The 14243-nt window shown below is 43.9% G+C and overlaps 1 protein-coding gene across 1 annotated transcript in view; it reads left to right on the top strand.

Annotated features, from left to right (window-relative positions):
* The window catches only part of pth2r (parathyroid hormone 2 receptor), a 121071-nt gene that overhangs the window by 81716 nt on the left and 25112 nt on the right, over positions 1 to 14243 (top strand). The window contains exons 2-5 of the mRNA XM_033024998.1: positions 293 to 403; positions 532 to 647; positions 1475 to 1569; positions 6796 to 6979. Of these exons, the coding sequence (XP_032880889.1) occupies positions 293 to 403; positions 532 to 647; positions 1475 to 1569; positions 6796 to 6979 (506 nt within the window). The remainder of the gene's footprint in view (positions 1 to 292; positions 404 to 531; positions 648 to 1474; positions 1570 to 6795; positions 6980 to 14243) is intronic.

The following is a 14243-nucleotide window of genomic DNA, read 5'->3' as shown; positions in this document are numbered from 1 at the left end:
TTCCGCGCTGTACCTGTAAACTAAACTTTAAACTAAATTGCTCCTGTACTCTCTGTTTCCATAAATCTTAAGTTGATCTTTCTATCTTTTCTCAACTCTGATAGTAGGTTTTGCAGCAGAAAATTAACATTGCATCTCTCTACATAATGGCTGCTTGTCCTGCTGAGTGTTTTCTGATTTTGGTATTTTAAACTTCTTTTGTAGGTATTTTTAGAATTATAACAGTTCACTTGTTGCCTCTTAGACAGAATCACTGTATTCCCTGCTTTTATGATCTCCTGTGTTTTTACAGATGGATCTTGCTCTCCGGAGTGGGATGGGTTAACATGTTGGCCAAATGGGATCCCAGGAAGTTTAACTGTGGTCCCCTGCCCAAGCTATGTTTACGACTTTAATCATGACGGTACTGTGTTTTATTTAATGTGTTATTTGTTTTTGTTTACAAATTATTGTTCACTTCATAAATTTGATCGGCAAAAAGCTAGTCAATCAGAAGGGACAGGAAGGTATATTTTCCCACTTGGGTTGCAGGATTTGCCTATCGACACTGTGAGGAAGATGGGAAGTGGAAGCTTGCGGGAAGTCTAAATCGAACATGGACAAATTACACAGAGTGCTTCGTGCAATACCATAACAGTGACAGACAGGTACAATCATACTCTTCCTTCTCCATGTTGTTGCAGTGCCTACACCAGGGGTGGGGAACCAGCGGCCTTCTAGGCCATTAAGTGCGGCCTTTTGAATGAATCCAAATTTTGTAGAACAAATCCTTTTATTTTTATTTAAGAAGGAACTGCAGATGCTGGAAAATCGAAGGTAAACAAAAATGCTGGAGAAACTCAGCGGGTGAGTCAGCATCTATGGAGCGAAGGAAATAGGGCGAAAAACGGTCACCTAATGGGTCTCAACGTTTCGGGTCAAGACCTTTCTTCAGGTCTGAAGAAGGGTCTTGACCCGAAACGTCGCCTATTTCTTTCGCTGCCTCACCCGCTGAGTTTCTCCAGCATTTTTGTCTACCTTTTATTTTTATTAATATGTTTTTGTTCTCTTTTATTACTTATATATTAATCTTAAAATGAACGTATTTAAAATACCAAAGTGTAAAAGAAGATTCAATTAAATAATCCTCCTCGACTGACGGCCACAATTAAAACATTAGTAAGTCTTGAGGGCTATTTTAACAAAATAATGTACATTTTGAAGTATATCTGATTGAAGTTTCTTGGATGCGGCCTTATTAGATTACAGCTAACTTAATGCGGCAATCCAACATGAAACGGTTCCCCACTACGGCCTACATTGTACTGGTGTTGCAATCTATTGGGAATCAACATTGAAACAAAGCCTAATTTTCCAATGTATTTATGATGCTGTTTTCATTTTAACACATGACTAACAAAAATAAATAATTGCGCAGTATAACATTTCTACCAAGCATTTTCAACATTTTAATATATATATTCATATTCAACAGGAATTCTTTGAACGACTGTCAGTGATGTACACCATCGGATATGCTGTTTCACTCTGCTCACTGACCATAGCCATTATGATCATGGGATATTTCAAGTACGTACAAAAGACAAGAATCTTCCCCACCCATCCTTACGTTGACTTTCAGAAGGAATGTCACATTGTGAATATTATCATTTAGCCAGGCTAGTACAGAGTACTGCACAAAGGAGCCAGAAATGATTAGATGGAGAATTACATAGGTGTTCCTGAGGTGGGACAGGCATTGTGTGAAAGCTCTTCAGAATTGTATTGGAGTCTCGGTGTCTCCTGTGAAGCTGAAAGGTTCCCTTTGAAAAATCATGCTGAACCCAATCACTAGACAGTTGGTCTGATAGTGAATAAATCTAAATTATGGAATCTTTCAATTTAACATACAGAAGGGGGGAGGGGGCATTTGGCCCCTCGTGATAATGTTAGCCAAACAAGAACAACTTACTCCTCCCAGTTCCCAGTGCGTAGTGAATCATGCAGTGAGTTCCAGATTTTTAAAAATCAATCATTTTAATCAGGGTAAAAGGATTAATTAATAATTAATAAATTAATCAATTAATTTGTTAATCAGAAAGCAGCCAAACTGAAGATATTTAAAAAAAAAAACATATTGGAGAACATGGAAAAACAAGGAACTACAGATGCTAGTTTAAAAAAACCCCCCAAAGTGCTAGAGTAACTCAGCGGGTCAGGCAGCATCTCTCATCACATAATTCATGTCCTCCAGAGATGCTGCCTGACCCGCTGAGTTACTCCAGCAGTTTGTGTGTTTTTTTGAGAGACTATAGGTGAAATCAGATTTCGAAAGGTCAGGACATTCGTAACCCAGGGAACGCTGTATTTGAAGGCAATGTTGGCATGAGATTCAAAATAGTCACTTTTCAAGTAGGTCTTGATTTGTTACTCATTATTGAGCATCTACTGTGATACTTGAATCTGTCCTCACTTCATCCAGATACTTATAACCCTCTGGAAGAAATGATCAACGAGCAACAAGGTCCAGGGAACCTGCTTCGAGTTTTCTTTGCCAAAGTCTGGCTAATTGTGGAAGAGCACTTAATCCACCACTGATTGAATGAAAAACATGATCCTTGACTTACCCAATGATTAAATAAATTAAACATGCCATGGGTATTATTGTCAAATAATGAATGTGTGTCTTAAAAAGTCTCTCTGTTCATTTCAGTGGTACATTATTTATATCAACAGCTCCTTAATTCCGTCATACTTTCTACTATTGCATTGCAATGTCAGTGGAAACCCTGTATGCATGTATAATCTAGGCTTATACTCAAGTCACAACAGTAGCAGAAAGATCTTATTATGTTCTGGAGTACTGCATGTATAATGCAGGATCAAGTATAATATTTGAAGAGACATTTTAATATGATTACTCTTGGTTAGGAGATGGGCGGGACGGTGGCCCAGCCGTTAAGTTGCTGTCTCACAACGCTTACAGTGCCAGAGACGCGGGTTCAATCCTGACTACAGGTGCTGACTGTATGGAGTTTGTATAGTATGTTCTCCTTATGACTGCGTGTGTTTTCTCGAAGATCTTCGGTTTCCTCCCACACTCCAAAGACGTACAGGTTTGTAGGTTAATTGGCTTGGTATAAATGTACAATTTTTCCTAGTATGTGTTAATATGTCGGGATCGCTGGTCGGTGTGGACTCGGTGTGCCGAAGGATGCTGTATCTCTAAACTAAAGTAAACTAAAGTTGGAATTCACTCCTATCATACACATACACATACACACCTACATCGCAGAAGCGATTGTTCCCTGAAAGTACATATTGAACAAAATGTCTTTAATTTGAAAAAAAACACTTAATTTCATTAATTTGAAAAAAGATTAACTTGGCAAAATACATGATGTATATTTCTGAAAGTGGCAAGCTTCTTTACATCAGCTAAAATTAGCTTTGTAAATGCAAGACACTTACCACAAAGAATGTTGTAGTAAACACCACAGTGGTGTTGTCGTAAAAATCCATAAAATAAATATTTATAAATCACAAATTACTGAAATTATACAAATTTCACCAAACCCATCTATTATATTGCACGTTATTAAGATCTTAACCTTTCAAATGTGTTAAATTACCTTCACTGTAATTTTATCATTCAATATTGTCCTTGTATGACGTGTCTAAATGTTTGACATAAAATTATAAGAAAAAGGAGATTCAGAATTGTGAAGCATATCAGCTCTCTAGAGCTTATAGAAATAACTGAAATACATCATTACAGACACTAATGATATGAAGATAACCCTAAAAATGTAGGTTAAAGCTAATGGAAAATATTATAAGGCTTGGCTACTGTTTCATCAAGTAAAGAGGAGGGTGAGAGGTAACCTGATATTTATAAAATAATATGCCAATTGATAGAATAGGTGCAGAAAAAAAATATTCCCACGAATTGGTGAGATCTATCTATATATCTATCTACATGACTAAAACTCTGATCTTGTGCTCTTCCGGTTTGCGTGGTTTTTCTATTTGTGCAAAAACGGTACAGATTAGCACTACGATTTTTTGCCATCTTACTCGCCATTCTCCTCTGCCGCAAGTGCAACAAGTTTTGTTCCCATCGATGGTATATTTTAAAAGTTATTAAAGTTTAAAAATCTTAAAAACCACGCATGCGCAGATTGGCCACACAGAATGGTCTCCTCTCCTGTCAGTCAACGTCATGGCCGGGATGGCGACGCCCCTTCCTGCACCATCTCAGCACTGATTGGCCACGTCTGCTGTCACTCACCGGTGGCGCCCGCCTCGCCTGGCGTTGCACGGCCACAGCCACAGCCAGTCGGCCAGAAGAGGCCGGAGGGGACGGCCACAGCCACAGCCCGCAGCTGGAGTACACGGCCTGCAACCAGAATACATGGCACCTGTGGCAAAGCAGGCCACAGCCGCGGCATCTCCCTCCGAACCCTGGGCGCTGAGCCTGGCTCTGAGGGCAGTGGCGCTGCTGGCTCCAGGCACGCAAGGAGGGAAAGGAGCAGCAACCACAAGATCCTGGGTGGGTGGGTGAGGAGGGAGGGTGGGGGGATTGAAGGAGAGGAGGGGGTAGGTGAGGAGGGGTAGGTGAGGAGGGAGAGTGGGGGAGGAGAGGGAATAGATGAAGAGGAGGAGGGCAGTGGGGGATAGGGAGTGGGGAATAGAGGGAGAGGAGGGCAGTGGGGGAGTGGGGGGATAGGGGGAGTTGAGGAGTGGGGGAGGTGGGGGATAGAGGGATAGGAGGGGGATAGAGAGGGGAGAGGAGTTATGGAGGGAGATAGGGACTTAGGGTAGGGGAAAGGAGAGGGAGGGATTGGGGAGGGGAGGAGGAGAGGGGAAAGAAGAGGGACAGTGAAGAGGAGGGGGCGAGAGTGCGGGGGACGAGGGGAAATGAGATGCGCCTGTGCAGTTGGGGGCTATGGGTGTGGTGGAATATTGCGTTGGGGAACAGGTTGCATGGGGAGACCAGGCCTCCTGTGTGACAGGGACCCAACGGGTCCTACTTAGTCTAGTATAAACTAAAGCTGTAAAATACTCATTAATAAATGCAACAAGGAAATTAAAAATGTGGACTTAGGGAATATTTAAATAAATAGGCAATGAGCTGGTTGATAACATTGAACAGTACAGCACAGGAACAGGCCTTTCTACCCACAATGTCTGTGCCAAACATGATGCCAAGTTATACAAATCTCCTCTGCCTGCACCTGATCCATTTCCCTCCATTCCCTGCATATCCATGTTTCTATCTAAAAGACTCTTAAATGCAACAATCATATGAAAGGAAGAATGCATATTTAGTTAAAGACGCACTGGTCTGAGAAGCAACGGGATCTGGGTGTCCTAATGCATTATTCACAAAGGACTGTTATGTTAGAACAGCCAGTAAAAAGGAAAGCCATCAGAATAGAATCGTTCCTTGTTATGGAAAATGAATACAAAGATAGCTGGGTCATGCCTCAGTTACAGTATATAATGCATTGGTGAGTATGGTGAACAATACTGATCTCCCTATTTAAGAGAGGATGTTGATACGTTGAAACAAGTTCAGAGCACGTTTAGCAGACTAACGCTGTAATTCTCTGCCAGAAGGTAGTTGAGGCCAGTTCATTGGCTATATTTAAGAGGGAGTTAGATGTGGCCCTTGTGGCTAAAGGGATCAGGGGGTATGGAGAGAAGGCAGGTACAGGATACTGAGTTGGATGATCAGCCATGATCATATTGAATGGCGGTGCAGGCTCGAAGAGCCGAATGGCCTACTCCTGCACATATTTTCTATGTTTCCATGTTTCTATTAGTGGGCTCTCTAAAGTGGGGTTATTTATAGTTCAGTGAGCACACATTGATGGGTGAATGGGATGACATGAGCGATTATTTTATGGTGAGCAGAAGTTTACTGAGGATGATAAAAAGCATCCTTTTTGCATACATATTTTGTCAAAACCTTTTTGAATTATTCCTAACATTCTTGAGGCAAATAGACAAGAGCAGATAAAGTCGTATAGAATAGTAGTATTATGCCCCTGTCCCACTTAGGAAACCTGAACTGACACCTCTGGAGACTTTGCGTCCCACCCAAGGTTTCCGTGCGGTTCCCGGAGGTTTTTGTCAGTCTCCCTACCTGCTTCAACTACCTGCAACCTCCGGCAACCACCTGCAACCTCCGGGAACCGCACGGAAACCTTGGGTGGGGCACAAAGTCTCCAGAGGTTTCCGTTCAGGTTTCCTAAGTGGGACAGGGGCATTTGTCAAATATGCTGTAATATCATATTTCCTTTGAAGTTTACATTCTGAGGGATAATTGTGAATCCATCAATGTAAAAAGTGCCAACCAAAAGCAAAAGGAAAAGGACAAAACTGAACTGCAGGTACACATGGTCAACAGGTGCAGCCAGAATGAAGTGTGAACATTGAACCTTGACAAGTCAAAGCATTCATCATGAAACATATTTTTCCAAAAAGTTCTACGAAAGTATTTAGAACTTTGGCCACTGATGCGACTTGGACCAGTAAATGTCCAGGAGCTTTCAGAGTTAATGTTGATATTTGTATGCGTAACTATTGTGAAAAGTGTGCTTCTGCAGAATATGTAGAAAATTTTGATTATATTGGCAGGCATGAAAGACTTAAGCATTCGTGATTCCTGGAGGTTGATTCAATAGATGAATTTGGTTGGAAAATAGCATTGTAAAGGATTGTGACAGTGCATCACTTTGATAGTTTGATTATTCAAATTGAACTCTATTGATTGAAGGTGCCTGACATGAATTATTTTCCCCCTAACAGAAGACTCCATTGCACCAGGAACTATATCCACGTCCACTTGTTTATCTCCTTCATGCTCAGAGCCATCAGCATTTTCATCAAAGACCATGTTGTGTATTCTTATCTTGGAAAACAATATGACTCTTCTTCAATGGATGACCTGAAAGCCTTCACTGTCGCTCCTGTAACAGACAAGTTTTCTTATGTAAGTATACATCCATCTGTTTTTCGTTTAGTTTAGTTTAGAGATACAGCGCGGAAACAGGCCCTTCGGCCCACTGGGTCCGCGAGATAGATCAGCCATGATTGAATGTCAAAGCAGACTTGATGGGCTGAATGGCCTAATTCTGCTCCTATCCCTTATGACCATATTAGTTTAGTTTAGTTTCTTGTCACGTGTACCGAGGTACAGTGAAAAGCCTTTGTTGCGTGCTAACCAGTCAGCAGAAAGACAATACATGATTACAATCGATGAAAGTACAGTGTATAGATACATGATAAGGGAATAATGTTTAGTGCAAGGTAAAGCCAGCAAAGTCCTATCAAGGATTGTCTGAGGATCACCAAAGAGGTAGATAGTCGTTCAGGACTTCAGTTAGCTATTTCTATGGGAGCATGCTGATGGAACTATCTGTAAATTATCCACAAAAACCATAAGGGAATATCAGAATAATTGGAGGAAAGCATAAATCAATTTTGCCTTCATGTAACCTAACGGAATTAGAGTGCCAGTTTTTTACTGCCTCAGCTCCCTCAGTTTCACATTGCTAAATCAGCTCAGTCTGAAGAAGGGTCACGACCCGAAACGTTACCCATTCCTTCTCTGATGCTGCCTGTCCCACTGAGTTACTCCAGCATTTTGTGTCTACCTTCGAGTGTTACAGATCAGCAGACTTGACCTGGTTCCATCGAATATAGCAAAACCTCCCATTATGCCACTACATTTATCAGATCTAAGCATAATCTCGGGAAGATCAATTCGATCATTATGGTCCAAGGTAGAGATTTTTAAATTACACCTCCACATACTCAACCTGATTTAATTTTCGAAATGTGTTCTCTGCAGACTCTTGAAAGACTCACATCAAAGTCAGGAACATCTGTGTTATAATTATCCAGGAGTTTTGAGTATTCCGAGTTCAAAAAAAGGTTCAAAGGTCTTTTATTGTCACGTGTACCAATTAAGGTACAGCGAAACTCGACTTACCATACAGCAACAAGACACACAAATGTTAACATAAACATCCACCACAGCGGATTCCCCACATTCCTCACTATGATGGAAGGCATCTTCACTCTTTATTCTCCCACGGTCGGGGCAGTCGAACCATCCGCATTTGGGGCGATTGAAGCTCCTGCAGCCGGCGATCAAAGCCCCCGCGTCGGGGCGGTCGAAGCTCCCGTGATCAGGGCGGTCGAAGCTCCCGCGGCTTGGAACTCCCGAAGTTGGTCCCTAACCAAGGGATCACGAGCTCCACGATGTTGAAGTTCGCAGGCTCCCGTGGTTGGAACTCCCGAAGTTGGTCTCCAGCAGAGGCTGCCAGTTCCACGATGTTAGGCCGCAGTGCGGACAGAGATACAATACGGAAAAAGTCGCATCTCCGTCGAGGTAAGATTAAAGAAAGTTTTCCCCCCACCCCACACATAAAACAAAGCTAAAGAAAACTAAAACATACTTTTAACACATACTAAAAAACAACAAAGAGAGAAAAGAGACAGACTGTCAGGGCTGGCCTTAGGAGGTGCGGGGCCCAATTGGGAACAATTTTCGTAGAAATATAAATAAATATTTATAAATGAGTCACATGTCATGAGTAATATGACAATTGGGGGGAGAGTTCCTTTCACAGCGTGTGTGGGGAGTCTAGCCAGGGGTAAAGTTGCGGGGAGGGAAGGAGCGTTGAGAAGGAGAGGGTCGGGTACATGCCAGTAACACTCACTCACCGCTGCCGCTTTGCTCCGGGCGCCACCGCATTGTGGCCGGGGATGGAAGCAGCTCGTGTGGCTACGAGCGGCCGCCATCACCGGACAGCGGAACCGACTGCCATCTCAGCGCCTTCTGCTGGCCCGCTCACCTCTGGCAGTGCTCTCCGTCTGAACAGTGAGGGGACCAGCTCAAGAGCAAAGATCATAGAGCGGAGTGGGTCAGCGGGTGGTGGATAACAGGACAGTGGGCAGTGGAGCTTACTCCTGTGTCAGCGCGAACAAGGGATCAATTGAGGTTACTCGCCCTGACATATGGAGTAAGCTCCACCACCCGCTGTCCTGTTATCCATCGCCCGCTGACCCGCTCTTAAGCTGGATGATTCCCAGCCGACCCCCTCCTTCTCAACACTCCTGCCCTCCCCGCAACTTTACCCCTGGACAGACTGCCCACACACTGTGAAAGGAACTCCCCCCACTCCCCCCCCCAGCAGCGCTGTCCTTTTACAGCAGCCGCTTCCCACTTTACAGCCACTTCCCATCAGCTGCTGGCAATGAGGGATAGACATGGCTATCCCTCAGTACAGCAACGTCGTTCTTGATGTTGCTGTACTGAGGGATATCGAAGTCTATCTTTCTTGGCTAACAACCTAACCTTCGGCCTCCAAGATGCAGGTACATTTTCTAGCAATGTTACAACATTTTGAGATTTAAAAAATCAAGTCTACAATTTTATCCAACTCTGAACTTGAAGATAGACAAAAGCTGGAGAAGCTCAGCAGGACAGGCAGCGCAGCGACTCTGGAGAGAAGACCCTTCTTCAGACTGAACTGAACTCTCGTCGGTGATAGTACTTGTGATTGTCTGAAGAAGGATCTCGACCAGAACCGCAACCCTCTCCCCAGAGCCCCTGCCCGTCCCGCTGAGCCACCACAGACAGGGAGTTGAAGGTAGACACAGGGGGGTCCACCTTCAACTTCAGAGCCAAACAAAAAACACAGAGTGCTGGAGGAACTCAGCGGGCAAGGCAGCACCCACGGAGGGAACATATCACTTATCAGGAGCCGCCATGGGCCAGGACTCTTCCCCCCCCCCCCCCCAACAGAAAGGAACCGCAGATGCAGCCATCACCGCAAAACGTCTAAGAAGGAACTGTAGATGCTGGAAAATCGAAGGTAGACAAAAATGCTGGAGAAACGCAGCGGGTGTGAAGCCCTGTCCCACTGTGCGATTTCACCCAAGAGCTCTCCCGAGTTTAAAAAAAATCAAAACTCGTGGCAAATACGTAGAATGAACATAGTGGGTACGTCGGAGCTCGGGACGTTTCAATAGACAATAAACAATAGGTACAGGAGTAGGCCATTCGACCCTTCGAGCCAGCACCGCCATTCAATGTGATCATGGCTGATCATCCACAATCAGTACCCTGTTCCTGCCTTCTCCCCATATCCCCTGACTCAGCTATTTTTAAGAACCCTATCTAGCTCTCTCTTGAAAGCATCCAGAGAACCTGCCTCCACCGCCCTCTGAGGCAGAGAATTCCACAGACTCACCACTCTCTGTGAGAAAAAGTGTTTCCTCATCTCCGTTCTAACTATGGCCCCTGGTTCTGGACTATCCCCAACATCGGGAACATGTTTCCTGCCTCTAGTGTGTCCAAGCCCTTAACAAATCTTATATGTTTCAATGAGATTCCCTCTCATCCTTCTAACCTCCAGAGTGTACAAACCCAGCTGCTCCATTCTCTCAGCATAGGACAGTCCCGCCATCCCGGGAATTAACCTTGTAAACCTACGCTGCACTCCCTCAATAGCAAGAATGTCCTTCCTCAAATTAGGGGACCAAAACTGCACACAATACTCCAGGTGTGGTCTCACTAGGGCTCTGTACAACTGCAGAAGGACCTCTTTGCTCCTATATTCGATTCCTCTTGTTATAAAGGCCAACATGCCATTTCTTAGCGCTAATGGCAGGTACTCGGGAAACGTGGTAACTCGTGAAGATTTTTCAACATGTTGAAAAATGTCCACATGTAAAATATACTCAGGATGTAAAAATTTGATACTTTTTAACACATAGTCATACCGTATCGTAGTAGCTCGTGAGTTTACCGTAGTAGGACCTGGTGTCCTATATCACTATTGTATGTTCATGATGGAAATAAGAATACTCTGTATATTCATTACCTTTGAATTGTAGTTTTATGTAATATTCCCATAATTTCTGAGTTCCATTTCACAATATCTATCAGACATACAGAATGTTGCAAGGTAATATCTTGCCCAAACTCAGTTGTATCTTTCTATCTCAATAAATATCACAAAATATGCCATTGTTTCAGCCACATTATGACAAAATATAGAATGTAGATTATTTGTTATCAGTCACCCCCATCCCAGAAACAACAGTACTTAAAGAAGAACATTTGTTTTACTAATTTACGAGCATGTACCATACAGAGTCTGTTGATCCATATCCAACAAACTATTGTGATAATTGCATAAAAGGTATTATTGTCTTAGAAATTTGGTGTGGAATGATAATCCATCTCAGTACTCATTTAGACAAGTCCCAAGCTATAGATACTTTTCCGCCACCCCCAATCCCCCTCGCCCGATCTTCATTGAACCTACCATTTGGCCGATCCTTTACCCAGCTGCTGTAACGTTTCCTTCCTATCAAAATCTCTGTGTAGCATCTCTGTCCCTATCTTCCAATTCCCACTTTGAAATAAAATACAACTTTCGACTTAAAAATTTTGCAGCAGGACTGCTATATAAATGCAAATATATAGTATTTAATCCTAGCATCCCCCCTCCCCCCCCTCCCTTACCACCACACAAGAAGCGTAACTTGAAGCGTTTGCATTTGGTTTGGACCAGGAATGAAAATTAATAGCTATGAATCGATTAACAGCGAGATACGAGGTGAGATTGAAACACCTGTCAGAGGGCTAAGAAACAATCCTGAGTTGACGCCGTATTGTTTTAAGTGAGCATTTTGCAGTGACCTCACCATATTCTAGTTTAATATTCTTTCCACGGAAATCTCCTATTTCACTTTGAAATTATATTCATTTATAACCGTTTGTAACATCAGTAATGTTCGTTGTATGTGCAGAAACTGTATTGAGAGGGTGTTTGCTGCAAAAAAAATATTCTATTGATGTGTTAATGTTTGTGCGTTAATACCAGGTATGCTTGAAACTATTTATTGTAATGTACAGTATCTTTAAAAAAATATATATATTAACCAGGTGTGAAAATTACACAGAATCGAACGATGATTGAAAATGTGTGGGAATCGACTAATTTTTAAGTCGAAAGTTGTATTTTATTTCAAAGTGGGAATTTGAAGATAGGGACAGAGATGCTACACACAGATTTTAAACTCGGGAGAGCTCTTGGGTAAACTCGCACAGTGGGACAGGGCTTGAGGCAGCATCTATGGAGCGAAGGAAATAGCCAACGTTTCAGGCCGGGTCTGAAGAAGGGTTTTGACCCGAAACGTTGCATATTTCCTTCGCTCCATAGAGGGGAGGGTGAGGGGGTGCAGGGAGTCAGGTAGACTGCGCAATGACACGGGGGGGATCCCAGTGTGAGAGTGAGTCACCACCTGCGTTCAGCGTTCCCACATCCCTCTTCTCCACCAAGCATGGCACACTCCTCTCTCCCCTCCGCCCTCTCCCCCCTTCCTTCCCTCATCCTCCCCCACTCTCTAAAGAAGGAGGCAGAGGGAGGGGGAGGGAGGTAGGGAGAGGGAGATCTAAAGGGCAACTGGTTTTGGTCTCCAATCACCTCACAAAGGGCAGCCAACAGTGGTGGTGAGGCAGAAGGGAGAACTCGCTCTCTCTCCAATTCTCTCTCTCACTCTCCCACCCCCTTCACTCCCCCTCTCTCTCTCTCTCTCCCCCTTTCTCTCTCACCCCCCCCCCCTCTCTCTCCTCCCCTCTCTCTCTCTCTCTCTCTCTCTCTCTCTCTCTCTCTCTCTCCCCCCCCCCCCTCTCTCTCTCCAATTCTCCAAGCATGCAACAAAGCTTTTCACTGTACCTTGGTACACATGACTATAAACTGAACTAAACTAACAGCTTGGGAGATTGTGGCAAGATGCCAATGAAGAAATAGATACACAAAAGACTGCAGATGCTACAATCTTCAGCAAAAGACAAAAAAAAACAGCTGTTGGACGAATTCAATGGACCAGGCAGCTTCGGTGGAGGGAAATGGACAGATGAGGCTTCAGATTGAGCAACAGGAGAGGACACTGGAGCTGTTGGGATTTGAATCGATTGCAAGATTGGATATGGGGTTTGAAGAAGGGGATGAATTATTTGCCCAACCACTGAGTGAATTAGGCGAAGGGAGATTTATGGGAACAGGGATATAGAGAAGGGTAAAAATATTGTCCAGTCTTTCCAATGTGAGCTGATGGCAGATATCCAGCTATGCCAGGCATGGGAAAGGGAGTGTGAGTGATGGAAAGGAAGACAAGTGGCAAAGGACAAAAAGAGGAAGCGCAACGATTGTTTTTAGAATTCTACAGAGCCAAAATTATGAACAGAGATAGTGTGAACATAATCAAAAAACAAATTGCAGAATTGAAAGGGCAAATCCAGCAACATAAAAGAATGTCATGATTAATGATGGCAACTGGGACCCTGTAGGATGGAAGAGTGAATGATGACTAGGAACCAGCAGTTATAAGGCTCTGCGAGACAAGATTGACCTAAAGGTGAGGATGGGCTAGATGATGGGAATGTCTACCTTCCACTGCTCTAGGAGTCCATGTTAGTCAAAGGAGGCACTTTTCTGGTATCATATAGGGAGCTTTAACTGTAAAAGTTTGTAGAAAAATTATCCTGTGGCTCACGGGCAACTGCACTGGTTGACAGTTCTGGCAACACTTTGTCTGTGCCCCCGAGTACAATCATAACAATACACTTTATTGTCATTGTAAATACATACATCAAAATTTCAGCGCAGCTCCAACGTGCCAGATAAATGATAACGACAATGGAATCAACAAAAACGGCAAGAAAATCATTGTCGTCAGAATGTGCATTATTTCACAGTATAGTGTTGTGGCAGTACAAATATACAAAAACGACCTGAAATGTTGCATATTTCCTTCGCTCCATAGAGGGGGGGTGTCAGATAGACTGCACAATGACAGGGGGGGATCCCAGTGTGAGAGTGAGTCACCACCTGCGTACAGCGTTCCCACATCCCTCTTCTCCACCAAGCAAGGATCACTCCTCTCTCCCCTCCGCCCTCTCCCCCCTTCCTTCCCGCATCCTCCCCTCCTCTCTAAAGAAGGAGGCAGAGGGAGGGGGATGGAGGTAGGGAGAGGGAGATCTAAAGGGTAACTGGTTTTGGTCTCCAATCACCTCACAAAGGGCAGCCAAGGTGAGGCAGAAGGGAGAACTCTCTCCCTCTCCAGTTCTCTCTCCAGTTCTCTCTCTCTCTCTCCCGCCCCCTTCTCCCCCCTCTCCCTCTCTCCCCCTCTCTCCCCCCCCCCCTCTCTCTCTCTCTCTCTCTCCCCCTCTC

Source organism: Amblyraja radiata, chromosome 7, assembly GCF_010909765.2.
Source record: "Amblyraja radiata isolate CabotCenter1 chromosome 7, sAmbRad1.1.pri, whole genome shotgun sequence".
Classification (NCBI taxonomy): domain Eukaryota; kingdom Metazoa; phylum Chordata; class Chondrichthyes; order Rajiformes; family Rajidae; genus Amblyraja; species Amblyraja radiata.
This window is presented reverse-complemented; position numbering and strand designations above follow the sequence as displayed.